This window comes from Channa argus, chromosome 21, assembly GCF_033026475.1.
Source record: "Channa argus isolate prfri chromosome 21, Channa argus male v1.0, whole genome shotgun sequence".
Taxonomy (NCBI): domain Eukaryota; kingdom Metazoa; phylum Chordata; class Actinopteri; order Anabantiformes; family Channidae; genus Channa; species Channa argus.
In genome coordinates this window covers 8,250,842-8,269,924 of record NC_090217.1, presented here as the reverse complement: position 1 = coordinate 8,269,924, position 19,083 = coordinate 8,250,842, and the positions used below count along the sequence as shown (strand labels likewise).

The following is a 19,083-nucleotide window of genomic DNA, read 5'->3' as shown; positions in this document are numbered from 1 at the left end:
TCTGCAACTTTGGCAAACAGACAGGTTTATGCTGCTTAACTTAAAGTTTGTCTTCACTATGAAGCCTCCTCACTCTCAGGGGAGAATCACGCTGATTTTCTTCTGCAGCGTTCTGCATGTGGCAGCCTTAATGTACTGATTTTATGCTCTCTGCTCCAAACTTATTACCGTATCCAGTATGAGAGAAAAAAACTCTTATCTTAATTGCAGTGATAACCTGCCCACTGTCAACCAATGTGCAAAGGTGCCCTGGATGCACAGGATCTTTCAGGAAAATTTGCAAATACTTTGTAACATTTTGTTCTGACAGTGTGTATGGGGCAGATACTGAAGCTGAGACATTCTGTAAGCAGAATGTGGCAATAATTTAAAAAATATTATTGACTTCATATTAAAGCCTTCCCTTTTTTGTTATAACTTTTCGAACGAGGTAAAAATTTCAGCCATGCTAGCATGGTTTTAATGATGGAAATGCCAGTTTGGCAGATAGTCCGCCACTTCCAGAGGGAAACCATCAACAACCATTGAATAGATCATCATAAAATTATGTGCAGACATCCACACCCCACCTCACGATGAACCATTACATCTAGCTCCATACCTGCAGGACTAATGACTTTATATTTTAATTAAGAATGTAGAAATAGAATGGTCTTTGTTTCTACTTTCTCATGCAACAGAACTGTTGGCATAGCACCCCCATGCAGGCATCTGTTGAATATGCACCCTGGCGAAGAGTATATAGAATAGCACTTTTTGGCCTAAAAGGGTGAAAAACAGTTGTTAGCGGAGGTTTTTAGTCATTTTACGTTTTGTTGGTGTGCAAAGAATCTCGGGATATGTTGGGCCATGAGGGATCCAACCACCAGAGCTTTCACTGGGGAAAAAAGGAGGCTTAGAAACGGGACGGTCTTGTCTCAAAGCATCAAATGCAGCACCTAAAGCTATTCTTTCTGCTTCAACCACTCAGTTTTTTGCTGCTGCATTAACATGCAAGCACATTAAACAAAGACAGACATTGACATGGTAAACCCCATATCTGCTGTTAGCGACTGTATGTCATTGCTAACATGAATAGTGGGTAATATCCTGAAGCCACATAGTGAAAGGTTTTGTTTAAAGTAAAAGTTGCAGCAGCAGTAAAACAAAATAACCAAAAAAAAAATGGAAAACTTGAAGAGAAGTTCAAACTCTGAATTACCAGTGTGGAGCAATAAAGGTGCAATGGGTTCACATGTGAAATTAATTGTTTGGGGAGTGTTGGGGAAGGAGTTTGCAAAGCAATTTGGCCACGTGGAAAACCTTCCTTTTGAAGCACACTGGAAGCTCTAGAACAGCCTTACAAATCCACTGGCATGGCAGTGGATCCCTCAGCTGACAAGTGGGATACGACTGAAAATAGCTATAAGATGCATTAGAGTGGAAAACTATGAAAATACGTTACTGAATAACGATCTCGTCTTGTACACAATAGACTCCAGCAAACTGTGATCTCCTCTGTCGAAAACTTATTTTCAATTCACATATGACTTTTTCACAAAGGACCATGACCTGACCAACAAGAATAATTTAACTCCAACTCATTGCAATGAAATGGCAGGAGAATTAAAGATGCAGAAACACAAACGTGTGACGGGTTTTCTTGCAATAGCTAACGCTAAGTAAATGGAACAGAGCTATAAAATAGTAAAAAGAGGCTGGTCTTGCTAGTCTTCAGAAACAGATCCCACACTAACACATATATATACAACTATTCACAAATACACTTGTATTAGCTGCATGACTGTCCCCCATGTCCGTGTATGTGTGTGTGTGTAGGCGTGTGTCACTGTTTGCTGTCAACTTTCTTGTTTTTTCACTTTTTTCCACTCTTCTGAAGATTTTGCTGAAATAAATAATCACTTTTGATCTTTTTTTTCCCCACTCTTGTACACTGTTTTGTTAGCTGCTCTGTGCTGTATACTTTCCTCATTTTCATTGTCTGTCAGTGTTTAGACAGACAAAAGAGGCAGACAGAACAGAGCAGGTAGACAGATAAACTGGCCCTACACACAGCCAGCAGCAGAGACAGTGAGATCATACAAAAGCAAAAAAATTAAATAAAAAACCAACTTCTTACCACTAGCCCATGCAGCCTGGAGAAGAGGTCAGAGCTCACCACGGATGCAGCAGCAACCTCACTCTGCGTTTTCTCCTCCTTTCTGCAGCGATGACCTTTCTCCGGACTCGTCTATGGGGGAGGAAGGGAAGGGAGTAGAGGGGGAGCTGCAGAGTGAGGCCCAGTCACAGCCACAACCACAACCAGAACATCAGCCCCAGGAACAGCAGCAAGAGACTCAGCCACAGACCCCACCACCACCACAGCCCCAGTCTGAACCCCAACCACAGACTCAGCCTCAGAGCCAGCCCAAAGCCAAACCTCAGCAAGAGCCTGAGTTGAAATCCCAGCCTGTACCGGAGCCTGAGCCTGAGCCTGAGCCTGAGCCTGAGCCTGAGCCTGAGCTTCAGCCTCAGCCTCAGCCAAAAGACGAGGCTCCGAGCGAGGGAGAAGCACATGGCACCCCTAAAGCTCCTTCGCCTTGCAGGGAGGAGCAGACAGAAGGAGGGCAAGAGAATCAAATGTCAGAAGAAGTTATGGAGGCAAAGGTGAAGCAAGAGGGAGAGCAGGCCGAGCAACGTGAGGGCGAGGCAGCACAGGAAGAAGAGGAAGAGGAAGGGGGAGGAGCAAAAGGAGGTGGGTCAGGGAGGAGAGCCAGTCTGCACCACACGGCGTCGCCTTTGAGGGTGCAGCGTAACGGGGCCGGCTCACACTCCGCTACCTCCGACTATGAGCTCTCGCTTGACCTCAAAAATAAGCAGGTAGGGTTGTGTCGGGCATGGGGGAGGGTTGTTGTGCTGTTTGGGTCAGGGGAGGGCGAGGGCGTCATGTAGTGTAGTTGTTTGGCGTGTGTTTTTGTACGTCTTGTGGACTGACATATTTGTGATGTTTAGTTTTCTGTCTGAGGAAGAGGACTTTTCATTAAGAGGAAGAGCTGGTGTTTGTTGAGATTCTTGTTTTGTTTGTCAGAATGACCCCTGTTGGCTCTTTTGGACGATCCAAAATGTATCAATTTCCTTCTCTTCATTGTCATATACCCTCATTATCATTGCCATTTCATCATTACATCAACATCATTAATTGGTTTTGTCTCTGTCACCAAATTTCAGAGTGTGAACGTATGTTTTCTGAAACTTAACTTAAAACTGAAATATTTTACTGATGTGTGCATAAAGCTCTGAATGTTGTATTATTTTGGCGATGAAGCGCACATAATAATAATGTAACACAATGTACAAACAAGTTGCATTTGTGCCTGCGTGAAAGAAAAGGCTTTTAATTTGTATTTTCTCTCCTGCTTTGTTGTTTTCCTTGATGAAAGGGTGATGGACACTCCTATTTATTGTTATCTGTTCTTAACCTGCTAAACCACTTTTATCCAAAGATGATGTGTCTATGAACTGTGATTGTCTTTGTACATGTGTCTCCTTGTTTTCATGTCTTGTCTGTTCGTCAGGCATTCAAAAACCATCTCCATTACATGAATCATCTGCATTTGAAGAACCATCACACATCAGTCATCCATTTGCATCACCACCAACATTCTTCAGTCCATGGACCTGCGACAAGGTAAGGGTTTGGGTTGAACCTGCGGGTCCTCCTCACCTGAAAGTCAGATCTTTGTCAATGTACTTAACCAATGAGATAAGAAAGTAATTGTTCAATTGGTCACTGCACTAAGTTAATAAATTTGGTTTAGTTTAAATTTCACGACCTGTGAAAACACTATGACTTTCGTGCTATTGGAAAGTCCTCGAAATTTAAAAAAAACACTTATGATGTTATAGTGATTTCCTCAGGGTCAACTTGGCTGTGATTGAGACTAAGAGCCATGAATGGATTAAAAAAAAGAAAATATTGAGTTGCATTATGGGAAATGCAACATAAAGTGATTTAGGGGCTACAGTTATACACTTCATTAGGTACATGCAATGTTAATTGTATTCCTCGTTTTTTTAGTTGGAACTGTGTTAATTCTGTGTCGTACTGGAGTACATTTTATTAAGAGGTGGTTCTAATGTTGTAATGTTTTGGCCCCCTCCTTTATTTTTATATAGTGTGCTGAGAAATTATGATATAAAATTCATGTCTGAGCTGCTGTATGGGTTGCATTAGACTGTACGGGTGTACTTAATAAAATGAAAGTGGCCGGTGTAAAAGCCTGCATCCCCCTATTTACAACATTATTAGTACTTTTAACTTATTATTATTATGGTAGAGTTAGAGTTGAGTTTTTCCTCCTCCGTCCTCCTACATGCCACTTCATTGTAGTGGATTGCAAACTAAATTCTAAAGCCATTATGATAATGCAAATTAAGCCCCCCCCCCAAAAAAAAAATCATCATCAGAAGTAACAAAAATGTTCAAGGAGTGTTTAAAAAAGTTATAGTATAATAATGAAAATAATTTGCCTTGGCTGAATGAGCATTAAATGTAATGATGACCTTTTGGACATTTCAAAATACGGGGATGCAAACCACATCTTCTGCAGATGCAGGGTCAACCATTCATTTTCAAATGTATTTTGAGTTCCCAAGCTTTGTGAAGATGAATTACTAAATAGTGCAAGTTTTATTCGAGCAGAAATGCTGAAACTTTGCTGATCCCGGTTCCTCAAATGTATGCAATCCACGCCTTCCTTTTTTGTTTTATGGACTAAGCCTGGCATGTATCACCTTGAGCTTGATTGGGATTCTTCACAATTTTTGTTTAATAGACCGAGCAATTATTGTCAGATGTATCAGCATCACAAATATTAGTAATGTGCAGCCTCGAAACTTAAAAACTAATTGTTTTCTTTATGAGGGAAATGTTTTGAACCTCACTCTGTCATGTCTTGACTTCTGTCTCTGTCACTGTGGGGGGACACATTTATTCAGTAACCACCCAGCAGTAAGGAATTACTCTTGCCCCTGGTGTTAGGTGTTTCTCAGCCTCTGCCATATTTTGTGAAGCTAAATCTATTCAGAAGTAATACATTTGCAGTCATTGGAATTGTAAACATCTCTATTCTTTTACATTTACTGAATACTGAATACTGTCAGCTCCATTTTCACTCCATTTTGACTTAATTTCCTCACTCATCACTTTCCTATTCAAGCATTTTCTTTTTAATCTCAGTTCCTAACCCATATCTCTCCCACCTCCATTCTTACTCTTTTAATCTCACAACTCAAAGTCCGACTCTTTCACCAGCTGCCTGTAAGAGACACAGATAGACGATGAGATAGATTGATCTTCTGTCTGTACAGCTGGGGGTCTAGTGTCCTGATGGATCTCAAGATCAATGCCAGAGTAATTGGAACTGTGGGGCGATACAGTGATTGCTGAGGAAGGACCTCATGATGAAGTATTTGAGCTTTAACTCACCGCAGCATTTAACCTCCAAACCCTGTTGCTGTTAAATATAGGCACTCATTGAATTTTGCCCTATATTGGAATCAACATTGCATTAAGACTCTGTATATCTGCACACAAACATTCGCCATGTCCCTGTTGTGTCCTACGTAATGAGAGCTAACCACTGCCCTGATGTAGGCAGATTACTTGGTCTGCCTGGTTGATCCATTGTTGGTATAATACTCAGCTAATGTGCATGTTCATCTGAATGTCAAAATTCAGATCCTACCAATTCCACCATAGCCATCAATATACAATTTAAGAAAAGGTCATCAAAATTTGCAACAAGAACAACATCATGTTAATATAAGAGATTTCTCTTCAGATTGTGTTTAGGTTTCTCAGACTGGTTTGCCATCTGCATGGATTTGCTCTGGGTGTATTTACTGTCCTTAGGATCACATAGGAGGGTTTTCTCCTGTTTATATAACACTGACAAGTTGTTCATCAAATGAAGAGTCTTGGAAAAGTAGGTAATCTTTGCAGACGGCTGCAACACCTTTAGTTTCCCAGGATGGCGGAGCAAATCAGGACGACCGCCGACTTTAAACGACTGCTCTCGCTCTGTGATTGCTGCTAATTTCTGCTCCAGGAAGTGAGTGGAATGGTTGATCTGGCAGATGGTATTCATTCATAATTCTTTTCTTTCCTTAAAAAAGTTCAATATGGTTAGTAGCTCGTCTTAAAACTGCTAATGCAAAAAATATGGATTAGCACGCATGTTGACATTGTTCAATAGGCTGAAACAGGGAAGATAATCTACGGGCTCATCAGCATGATTCAAGTCTGACTGAGACCAGCTAATATAAACAGATTTTCTTTTCTGTATTCAAATGAGCCTTTAAGAAACATTTTGCCAAGGGACTTTGGTCAAGAATGCATTAGCTAAACGGATTTCCATCGTCTGACGACATCGAGTCTTTCATTGTTATCCTCATGTTGTAATACCGTCAGCATTAGTCGTGTCCCAGTTTTGCTGTTATATAATCGTCTCATTAATCATGCAGATGTTTCTGTGCTGTAAGAGTGTGCATGAGCATGAAAGCTAATAATCACAGCTTTGCTTTTTGCCCCTTATTTCTGCAGCAGTCCAGCTATGTGAGCTGTTTCACATACATCAGTATTTTCTTGAGCAGTTAGCAGTGAAACCCTGTGAATCAGTATTTCAGTTTTTATGGCAAAAAGTAAAAATGAGAAGAGTGCACTTGTTAAAACGGTAGTAATTAAATTGACTCAGTAAATTGCTGTTTTGAATAACTTAATAACACTAAATGTGAAGCTACTAGCAGCAGCACAGCTTGCATAAATTTATTATTTACATAAATAAAATGTTTCCAGTCTACACATTTTTTTTCCAGCCTGACTATTGGAGTGAACTCCAGTAGTATTTATGTTTTTTATGTTTGTGCTTAGACACTCACAGAACGTGGTGGAGGTTGGGGGGACTGTAGAGACTGTAGACTGGATTAAGGTATTAAATGTAGCACTGAATTCATTCAAGAAATGTGGCATCTGAGCATAATCTATCCAGTTCCTTACTGTTTAGTTGAAAGGAGGACAATTACAGAATGACTTTCAGTTTGCCTTTACAGGGTTGTGCTGTTTGACAAAATGTAATTTCTTCAAATCAAGTCAATAATAGCTTGGATTGCTATTGAAGCTCATGAATGAAGGAAAAAATAAGTAGAATGGGTTAATTGGGGTTCTTAAAATTTAAAGCATGCAGTCTACAAAACTGTTTCGAAACATTTCCAGCTGAGGCATCTTTGGCTATGCTCTTATAACACTCCCACAGAACAGGAGGATGATAATCCTGGCACAACTGCTCGGAGCTTTTCAGCAAACCATGCTGTGTGTTTTCTGTAATGTTTACCTTCCATTTGAAGAAGAGACATTTAGATTTTCAGTAGGTTGCGGTTTCTGTGCATACTGCACACTCACTTTCAAGCCCCAACTTTGACTCCGGTCCCACACTACATGTTTCAAGCTTTGGCTTTACGAATTGCTGTGTTGTGTCACTTTGCACTGGCTTATTTTCCACCTCCCCCCCCACCCCTCGTTCAAGAGGAACATGGGGTCAGCATGGTGCTGATCTGCCCGTCAAAATCAATTTACAGACACCAGTGGAAGAGAGCGGTGTCATCACTGTTCTCTAAGCCCACTGCGTCTCTGGAATAATCCCTGTCCATCAGCACTTAGTGCTGTGATGGTAGAGGTAGAACTGACAGTCAGCTAATGGTGGGGATTTTCACTTGTGCCAGTCTTGATGTGGTCATCCGTCCTACCACCTCTCTCTATGTCTTACCCTCTCCTCAGTACCTTTATCTCTGTGTTGTCAGTGGTGTTATTACATCTTTTTTGCTGATACGTTTTCTATTAAAAGTGCTAACAAACAAAAGCTGGTTGTTTTTGAAGTTTAGTACAGGTGATAGGTTCTTTAGGGTGTTAATAAAACTAAAACTTTAGGGCACTGTAAATCACTTGCACTCACTTTATAACCTATTTAATGCTTTTGATCTCAGACTTAAAGCTTGTGAGCTAAAATTTTATTATGAAAGATAAAGCAGCTATAATGTAAAGAGCCAGAGTTGTTGTGAGACTAAACTCAGAGCTAAACGAGAGTTAACACTGAACCTCCATTTGCTGAGTGCTAATGATTCATGACTCAAGAAATGAATGATTATATCTTGCTCTTTATCAAACTAAAGGCAATTTATGTTATTGTTATATTTGTTTCTGCTACCCCCAAGTGGACAAAAATGCTTTAAGCTTTCAGATTCCTTTGTAGAGTGTGTTGCTGGGTGTTAATGGTAAAAACATTAAAACGTTGTAGCGGTGGACAGCGGTTAAGTTACGGGGGGCTGTTAGAAGCCAATAGCACCACCCAATCCTCTGCACCCCATCAACACACACCACAGCCAGGGCTGAAGCTAACCTGTGAGGATGAATACACACACTGAATAAACCACAACTAAAAGTCAAGTAGCCTGGTTCTGTAGTCTTGCTGCAGATGATTTGACCTGATCCGACTGATATATAGTTCTCCTTTGAGGCCAATTAAAATAAAACTGCTCAGGGCATATTCACAGTGCCCTCCCAAAGCATCAGCAAGCACAGTAATGACAGTAATACATGTATAAGAGAATGTTTACTCACAGTATGTATTTAAACAACTAACAAGTATTTCTCATGTTTCAACACAATCCTTAATACCGTCGCTTGTTTTCGTCTTGTCTTCTTATTCTTCTCCATGCATCCATTCTCCATCCATCATGTCCCATCTGATACTGGTGGCTGTATATCCATTTGAATGGCAAAGTGTATCAGACCCACATCCTGATAAAGAAAGAACTGTGACCCGCATGCTTTATTCATCATCCCCAGCCCAGCTTATGCAAAAGGCTAAACAAACAACCTTGACTGCCACATTTAATCAAACCCAGCCACACTGACGGCCTTTCCTCACATCCAAGGGCACCTCTGCAGTGGGACTCTTTGCAGGATTTGTTTGGATTAGGGACACCTCTCTGAATAACGAGGTCGATCATATTACATCTGTCCATATAGTAAAAAAGGTCTGTTTGTAACACAGTCATGATAAAAAGACTATCATTACCATATAAGAAATACACATAGCACAACCATCAAACAATCCGGACTGAAAATGGAGGAATATTGAGAATAAGTTTGACCAGCATGCAGCTATAGAGATGTCGCCATCAGGTGATATATTCGAGCTCCAAACCAGCATCATATCCAGAAACTACCTTAATATTCTGAGTATGTCTCACTTTGCTTGCAGAGGCTCTGCAGTGAAATTTAAATGGAGAAGATAAGATGGATTTTCAGTGTCATTCCACTTTTCTAAAGAGCTTTGTATGTGATTCTGTTCTTTCAATGACAACGATTGGCTGCATCTTGTTGAACTAACCACTTATCACAAATTGCAAACCCTCCAGGCATTTTAGCCTATCAGTGCCTCTTTGCAGGCGTCTATACGAGGTGGTTGGGTGACTTTGTCCAGGACTAAAGTGAAAGGAGATTAGCGGCTGAAAGTGACATTTACATCCATCGCGGCCACGGTAACCATGCACCCAGTTGCATTTGAATTTACAGGAGGTATATTTGACTTGGGCCAAATTAATCCTCGCATACAAATCAGCCTGATACAAGAAGTCAGCTTCAGTCGTTCAGAGAAGACTGGGGGAGGAAACAGCAATGAATACAATGCTAATTTTAATGTGCATTGCTTCACAGGATATCAAGAACACAGATTTTTCTATGTTTATAACATGACAAAATTAGGCAGTTTTTTTCCTTCTTCGAAGCTGAAATCTCCTCCACCCCTGTGCCCTTGATAGAGTTAGAACAGAAAGAGAATTATATTCACTGACTTAGTCTCAATGAAAAGGATTTTAGTGACTCAAGAAGATAAGCACTCTTTCTGGGCACTTCCACAGATACCCACACCCTGATTGTTCTGGGAAACTCAAAGAGGTTTCATCTTTGATGTTTGAGCTGCTGCCGGATGAGGTTGGCTATATTACATCTCTATCTGTTTCCCATAGCATTTGAGCAATATTTCACAGGCAAGATTAATGGCTTGTTCAGTTTCAGACAATTCAAAGTTCCGTGGAGGACCTCTCCGTGGAATTCACAGAGATTATGAGTTGTATTTGCAGAGGAAATGAACAGTTTGTCCAAATGTCATGAGTCAGCCTTTACTGCCGTTTCTCCTGAACAGTGGCTTCCACTAAACTGTATATAGTTTTAGTACATACTTCACAAAGCCAGCTTGCTAAATAGAATTACAGAGCCTTCTGAGAATAAAGTTATTTGAACTGAGCATACTTTAATATTTGAATTGTGACTACTCTTTCCAAAAAGTGGACTTCACGACCTCTTTCATCTCTTGGGAACTGCATTTATTTTTTCCTTTTCCACTATAATTAACTCATTCCCAATTTCACTGTTCAGCTCAATCATTTTCCACCTACACTCAACCTGTTTCTTTCAGCTTTTATATGATATTCATCCTTCATGCACCAGAGACAGAATGTAGAAAATTTGTTTGAATACTGGTCGGGACATGGCATGGATGCTCCCTTTTCACAAATATAAGTGTGATAGAGGAGATCAATAGTGTGTTTTCAAACTTTAACAGAAATTCTAATTTCTGTTTGTTTTGTATACCCCTTTATTCTTTTTTTGTAGATCGAAATGTTAGAGCACAAATACGGTGGTCACCTCATCTCCCGCCGTGCTGCCTGCAAGATCCAAACTGCCTTCCGCCAGTACCAGCTCAGCAAGAACTTCGAGAAGATCCGCAACTCACTGCTGGAGAGTCGTCTTCCTCGACGCATCTCTCTTCGCAAGGTCCGTGTACAAAACACGGAGGGTTTCTCTGCTGAACGGGCCCTGGCCGAAGGCTGCAACCTGGCAGGCATCCCGTTGGTGCGCTCACCGTCTCTGCCTGCCACGGTTGGTGGCACCCTAACCGACCTGGAAGACTCATTTACAGAACAGGTCCAGTCACTTGCAAAGTCTATAGACGATGCACTCAGTAACTGGAGCCTGAAGACCATGTGTTCACTGCAAGAAGGCAGCACTTATCAGTTTAGCGCTGACTCCTTCAGTGCAGCAGCAGGAGGTGGAGGAGGAGGAGGTGGTGTGGGAGAGTCAACAATTCATCAAAGCTCAGTTGATCCAAGTGACTTGTCGAGAAGCGCAAGTAAACTGATGATGGCCTTTAGAGATGTGACGGTGCAAATCGGCAGCCAGAATTTCCGTGCATCATCTTCAGTCATGGAATCGTCCACGTCCGTCGCCCTCGGCAGCTGCATTCAACAAGGAGCAGCCTCTACCACTTCCACACCAACGTCTGTTTCATTAGGGCCCTCACAAGAACACCCTCCTGCACCTGCAGAGGTCCCAGCTGAACCGATAGATCCCCCACCACCACCCCAAGAACCGCCACCACCCCCAGAGTTAGATACAGAAGCAGACGAGCAGGATATTGAATTTCCCGCTCCTCCTCCAAGTGAAGAAGAGCTTGAGGAGGATGAGCAGCCTCCTCTAACCCCTTTGGATAGGATGGCCACCCCTCAAAGCCCGAAGGAGATTGTGGTCATGGCACCACCACCACCTATAGAACCTCCTCATCCACCTCCACCACAAGAGGCTGTAACGCTGCGGATGTCTCCTGTAGTGGAGCCCCTGGAGGTCAAGAGATGTAGCTCTGAGATGGCTGACAACAGCTCAGAGCAGATGAGCAGTAGTAGCACGTCGACAGAGGCACGCTCCACATCCGAAGCCTCATCCAAGGAGGCACTGCAGGCCATGATCCTCAGTCTCCCACGCTACCACTGTGAGAATCCTGCCAGCTGTAAATCCCCCACGCTGTCCACTGACGTCATGCGAAAACGCCTCTACCGCATTGGCCTCAACCTCTTCAATGTGTGAGTAACCACTATACTTACATTAATTTAGATTTTTACATTTTAAATTGGGCCAAGTTTTTGTGTTATGCTGACTGGGTCTTCATGAAAACAGCACTAAAACACAAGAATAATGACCAGTGATTGATAATGATAAGTGATTCTGACAGAACAGTATCTTTTTAGGCTGGTTACTTGTTTACTTTTAACAAGTTTTAAAACCACCACATTTTTAAATGATCTACACAAAATTAAATATTATAGCCACATGGACAATTTGTGTTTGTTGTTGCCCACAAATAACTAAAGGTGCTGGTATTGTCAGTAAATCAGGGTCAAATTTTATAATTGCAGAAATTCATTATTATTATTATTATTATTATTATTATTATTATTGACAAGGTTTTAAAATAGTGTGATTTATTGAAAGAGATACAAGTAAATTGTGTTTATAAAGCAGCCAGTACATCAACCCTTCCTCTAGGTGAAGCCTACTTGAAGTTTAACAGGGCCCTCTGAAACAGCAAAGGAAGCACTTTTTCCCCAGGTCTTCATTGTGCTGCAAGACCAAACAGAATGAAGCCTATAAGTACCAGGCCGGATCAGAGATGTCTTCTTTCTTAGCGGAAAGAGAATTCAGCACAGGAACTAAAAGTGAGGATAAACTATGGAGACAGAAAAGTGTGCAAAGATCGAAAAGTAAGAGGAAAGGAAGGAAATAGAAGTAATACGAGTACGTGGCAGAGAGGAGTTCAGACAGTAAAGGATAACCTAACATGGATAATTTAGTAATGGACATAGTGCACATGGCGACAGGGGAACTGACAGGCTGTCTAACTTTGTGTTCCCCCACATTTACAGTTCACAGTGACCCGAGTGACAGATTTACCACTGGTTTGAATGATTGATTTATCATGAATATCTTAAAATGGGGAATCCAGTTAGCCATCCAAATGGCTCGACATCCAGTTAAAATTGTTATCTGATATGCTTTCCTCTGATATGAAGCAGGCTTATTGTGGACAGAGAGCTAGTTAATTGCACGTTAGTCAGCTCAGCATGCTAATGATTGCATTTAAAAAACATTTGCTAAATTATTTCAATTCTCTTCGTGTTTTTATGGACACGTTGATAGAGGTTGTATATTTTCATAGAAACATAATTACATTTACAGTTTTTTATTCGCTCTCAATTGGAAGAACCAGATAAGAATTTACAAAGACATGCTCCACACTGGTGCAAGGTGGGAAAACAGCAGCCAGAGATACGGAGAATAGGTGTTGCCATGGTGGCGGCAGTACAAGGGGGCAGTGCTGAGTAAAATTGCGTCCGTTTGTTGAAAACAATTAATCATGGAAATGTGCTCCTTAGGTTTTGCACAACCTGTGCATTGAATAAATCAAGTGAACCTAAAAACGTCCCTAACATGATGACATGATGCATATGATTGAACTTTTAAGATCACGCAGCAAAGATGGAGTTGAAACAAATCAATAGATTGCCTTTAGATTGCATTAACCTTTGCAACAGCACGGATTTAATTTATTCAGCACTTTGCATATAAATGTTTGGAATAACATGACTTCTAAAAATGTGCTAAGCAGCCAAAAGCAAGTTTGGAAAGAATTATTAAACAGGAAGATTTACCATATGGTCTTCACCCAGAGCCCTAAACACCCCACATATTCCAATAACTGAACTATACTCACTTCACATGTAAGATGAGCTCACTCCAAGTTTCCAATACACATGGGGTGAATCTAATAAATGACGACAATGATCCGCACAGCCTAAAACTCTCATTACTCATTCTGCTGTGAGTCGTGAATGTAATTAAAAGTTCCTTCAGCACTGTGTGAACACTGTGTTGCACCTTGGGACCTAGGATGAAAAATCTGTTAACATTAAATTCAGGCAGGGTTTTTTTGTCCCTGCAACCTCAACTATTTCTATGGAAGCTCCTGTGACTTTCCAAAAATGATATTGCTGTAAATGAAAACTGTGTTCCCTTGGGTGCAAAACAAGTGCACGATTTTGTTATTGCCCCAATTAAGCCATTTCACACAAATTTGGAAATCTGGAGCACATAAATACACAACATCTTTGTGCTCACTGCCAAGATCTGCTGCACCATTTGTAAAAGTGCACAATAAAGCTTAAAAACTCTGCCTTAATACTGGAGCAGGAGGAGGAGCAGGAACGAGTTGTTTGGGACATGGAAGATGCTAAAGGGATAATCAGCAGCAGGGAAAATAAAACGAAAGATAGTTATAAAGTAAAGGTAATTTTTCCTTTTTTAAATTTTTTAAGGCATGGAGGTGCAAATACTTATTATTCTTATAATTAGATAGATAAACACTTGTTTAGAACATGTTGAAAGCAGAGAAAAGGTATCAGACATTTATTTCTTTATGTGGATTAATATTGTCAGTCGTGGGCATCTTGTGATCACTTGATCAATGCCATGAACAGCCTAGAGTCAAAGTAGAAAATCGCATGTGTCAATTGAGACTTCATCCCAAATGAATGAAGTTGATGGTAATCAAACCAAACATCACTCCATCGTGTCCCAGACAATGGGGCGACTGTGACGCAGGTGGTAGGGTAATCATCCACCAATCCCCCACCAATGCTCGATCCCCGCCCAGTCACATGTCGAAGTGTCCTTGAGCAAGGCCAAGGACACTGACCCAACCTAGGTATTTGCTCCCGGTGAGCACTGGCCAGCTGCATAGTAGCTCCCCCATTGGTGTGGGAGTGTGTGAGTGATTGTGAGTGCAAATGGGTGAATGAGAAGCAGAAAGTAGAAAAACATACTATATATCTTTAAGGTTATAGGCAGCGTGGTGGTTAATGATTCTATCTGACACCCAGAAGGTCCACAGTGAATTGATTTGTTGGCGACTCTAAATTAATGTGTGAGTGGTTGTCTGTTTCTCTGTGTGGCCCTGTGATAGACTGGCAACGTGTCCAGGATTTACCTCCCCTCTTGCACCTGTGATGTCCCCACAGCCTAAACAGCACTAGCAGTATTCTGCAGAGGATGGATGGATGTTTTATGGGTGGAGGGCATTGTGGCTCAGGTGCTCCAATCCTGTTACTAGCTAAGAATGCTACAGTATGTGGGGATTTAGAAAAATTCCCAGATTAAGTTGATTATGTTCATTGTCAGCTTTCCTAGTCTAATTCTAACGTAAAATTCTAATTACCCACAGAACTAGAAAACAGTCTGCATTATACTTTGTACTTTTACTTCCTCAAACTTGCCCACCCTGATGGTGCCAGTCTGAATGGCAGCTGCAGTGGCAAAGAAGAATTCAATGTTGCATTTATCTGTTTGTTCAGATTTTATTTGAAACACTCAGCAGGGCTTTTACATATCTTCAGAAAAGAAGTGAGGACTATACACATTTCTAAGGACTGTCTAATGTAAGTTATCAATTTGATTATAAGATTCCGTTAATTCTGGGGGACTTCAATAAAATGAAAGATAAAGATTTCATGTTCTTCTCTATATTTGCTGTCCCCTCATCTCATTCCCTTGATCAAACACCTTCAATGATAAGCTGACTTTTAATAAATTGGCTACAAGCAGAGAGAGATAGAACGAGGAAGGGAGAGCAAGAAAGTAAAGACAGAGCGGGAGCAATGGAGTTTGACGTGTATTAGTTCCACCAGTTCATATCCTCCCTTTAATACCTGCACTATTGTATCCTTTGCATCTTAAATAGGGAAGCTTGCTTTGGGCTAAAACCTGGATAGTGCTTGATCAAGTGGACAACAAAGCTCACACATATGCATACCTTTAGGTATTATGGGAGTGTGTGTATTTCTTGCAGGGGGTGGTCTATACACCACTTTAGCAGGAGAGGTAATAAAAGTAAGAGAAAGGACAGGAAAAGTCAGGTGTGTGTGTGTGTGTGTGTGTGTGTGTGTGTGTGTGTGTGTGTGTGTGTGTGTGTGTGTGTGTGTGTGTGTGTGTCTGCACAAAGATTAAAAAAAAGATAAGAGTGAGCAATGGAAATGGAATGCAAAGAGCAATAGAGAACTGAAAGAGACACAAAAAGGTGGAGGTGGGAAAAGGTTGAGAGAGAGAGACAGACCACTTGATAAAGGTTCCACCTTGAGTGTGGCTGGAATGACAATAACTCTATTATGTGAGGAGAGAGTCAAGGACAGTACCATCACATAAGGGAGCTAGTACCAAACTGTCGATAACGAACAGGCAAAGAGAGAAGGGTAGACGTGAGAAGGTGTAACATTAATGTCAGATTCCTGAGCCGATTTCTCTTTTTGTATACACGACTTCTCCATGTTATACTACTCGATTAAGCATGTCCTTAATTCCGTTTTCTTCCTTGGTTCTAATTCTCTTCAGGACGAAACCATTGATTGAACATCAGAGCAGGTCATGGTGAAATCAGATCGACTCACCACCATGCATGAAAATGGAACACCAGCAGAGCTTTATAACAGCATGACATAAGAGTGAAAGCAGAGTCGGGGACGGCTAATTAACTCAGGAGGTAGACAAAGCCTGTCCAGCTCCTCGAGAGGTACCGCACATTATAACCGGATGTCAGGAGGACAGAGTTCAAAAAATACTCTGTGTGTATTAGCATGTACACTTTCTGTTTGTTTGTGCATGAACAAACATTTTCAGTACATATTTGCCCTTAGTGCTAAATGACCCAGAACATAATTACCAACTCTGAAATCCAGATGGTGAACAGAGGAAGCATTTCTAAACTCCAACAGCCTTTTACCCCACCTGCCCTCATTATTTATACGATAAAGTTCGCCATGCTGTACTGTCTGTGTAACATGTTCAATCATTATGATGAACTTGGATACCGTGGTTTATTTTGACTTAATCTCACATGCATCATCTCGCTGCTGTCAATACTTGGTCCTCAAAAGACAGCATACATTTATGATCTGTTTATAAAGATCAATGTACCTTTGGGGGTTGGTGACCTCTTATCTCTGAGAGTATGACCGCCTGTTTTTGAATGAACACTGGTGTTTGCAGTGGTGTTAGTTCCTCCAGGTAGGGTCCCTTTTCTTCATCTCTTTTAATTTCCATCTAATTTGAACAATTCAAGCAACTTTCTAACCAAACATATGCAGGTAACCCATTATGTCCACTAAAGACGTAGGTGTCCCCCGACAATTAATATGTCATTCTCTAAGATTGACAATTTCTATCTGAAATCTGAAATATCCACTGTTATATATTATGTGTTAAACTTAATAATTTTACAATTTAGATGAAGACATCTGGAGCATCATGTGTTGATGAACGAGTGCCTGAGTTCATCCACAAAGGCTCTTAATGTACTTCTGGCAATATAGGTGTGGACCCACTGCTCTAAAATGCAAGAACAAAAATACTTACCTAAGAAAAGGAAAAGCCACCATATCACTATATTCTGCCCCTCAGTTGCCTTCTCAGCAAAAGTGTACTTGATAGACAAGAGCAACACTTTACAAGAGCACGACCACATCAGTGCAATGATTCGGGGTTTTGAAGCGATTAGAGTAACACCACACAATCGTGTTTCCACTCAGAAAAATGTGCAGGGGTTCTAACCAGCCATCAATCTTTCACTTGTTAGTGCTGGAACAGAAATGTGTGCATCTGGAGAAATAGGCAACATGCTGCGCTGACAGTTAAGCACTTGTAAAGGGCCATAAAACACACTTCTGTGCACATCTGTCCATTAGCAATGAAATAGAGGTTCGCTGAAAAACGGATATCTGGGTGTATTTGTGGTGGGCTAGGAGTCCAGTATGATGCGAAATGAAAATGTGCGCATGCAACAAGGAGGCAAGTGTGTGTGTGTGTTGGTGCGTGCGTGTGAGAGAGGGACGGAATATCTGGGCATGTAGCAGCTTTTTTGTTAGTTGTCATTTTAGCATGACATCTGGGTCCCGTCTGACACTGTCTCCTCCCATCCCCCCACTGTGTTGTGTGTATGTGTTGCCTCGTGTTGTACACTTGCTCTCTTTTCACACTTCTGCTTTGTAAGAAACATTTTTCTGCCCTCAGCTCTGACTCACCTGCATCACCAAAGTCCTCATGTGCTGTAAATGATAAGTGGGTTTTACCTAAAAACTTTTGTGGTTTTGAGGCGTCCTCCTGAGAAGGCACACAGCCGTTACATAAGGGACAAGAAAAAATGTAAACAAGGAGGAGCTTTTATCATCTAAACAGCCAACCTGTGTTTACTAATCTAAAATTGTACGTCTTGCATCTCCTGCATCATTGCCCTCACTTCATTCCTCCATCCATTCTAATTACACCTAATAATCACCATGTGTGATCCATCTGTTGTGGGCCAAACATCTGATGAGTGATATCTGCCAAATTCATTTGGCGAGACATTACCTTCAGCTGAGAGGATGAACTAGAAGCTAAGTGTGTGTTGATGTTGACGCAGCAGATGCTTTCAGGCAGCTTGTGCTCATCGTCCTCACTCTCTGTCCTCACACTACCATTCGTGCACATCTGCTCTGTCTGGTTCTCTTCCAGCCTCCCCCTTCTATCCTGCCCTTTATCAACCCCTCCCCTCTGTCCTCGTCTTACTAAACCCATTAGAGTTGGCACTCACACACACACCACACTAAGTTATGTAAATGCTATGGTTTAAACACTGGAGCTGTGGCAATAATGCAGTAGCCTTCCTAGTGCAACTATCCTTTGTATGATAAGGCTATAAATAGTTGATATTATTCCTTTGTTCATACATATGTAACGTCTGTCATGCAGTGAGCAGAAACCTCGGAAAGGATCAGGGAGATGTTTGTTGGAAAATAGTGATTCATGGAACCAAGTGAGATGTTTATACAATTTCCTGAAGTTCCGAGCTGTGACATACACCTCCTACTCAGAGAAATGGATGAGTATTCATACATGCATATACAAGTACAAGAGAGCAAATAGGTTTTTGTGTTTAAAGAATTGTTGTAGAATTGCTATATGAGATTGTATTATTTTTGGTTCTTCATACTTTTATGTGCTTCTTCTGTCTACAACTAGGTTACAGACAGCATTTAAAATCAGCAGCAAATCAGAAAATATTAGATACCAAAAATTATATTGCAAAAGGAGGAAAAGAAATGTAAAACCAAGTTAATAAAAATTTA

General features: G+C 41.1%; 1 protein-coding gene across 4 annotated transcripts in view; it reads left to right on the top strand.

The window, feature by feature from the left end:
- The window catches only part of iqsec3a (IQ motif and Sec7 domain ArfGEF 3a), an 88,337-nt gene that overhangs the window by 39,985 nt on the left and 29,269 nt on the right, over nt 1-19,083 (top strand). For 2 of the 4 annotated variants that reach the window (XM_067490471.1, XM_067490472.1), the window contains exons 3-4: nt 2,208-2,859; nt 10,712-11,955. In XM_067490471.1, the coding sequence (XP_067346572.1) occupies nt 2,208-2,859; nt 10,712-11,955 (1,896 nt within the window). Of the gene's footprint in view, nt 1-2,207; nt 2,860-3,554; nt 3,668-10,711; nt 11,956-19,083 lie in introns of those variants that run through there. The other 2 variants (XM_067490474.1, XM_067490473.1) reach the window with 2 other exon arrangements.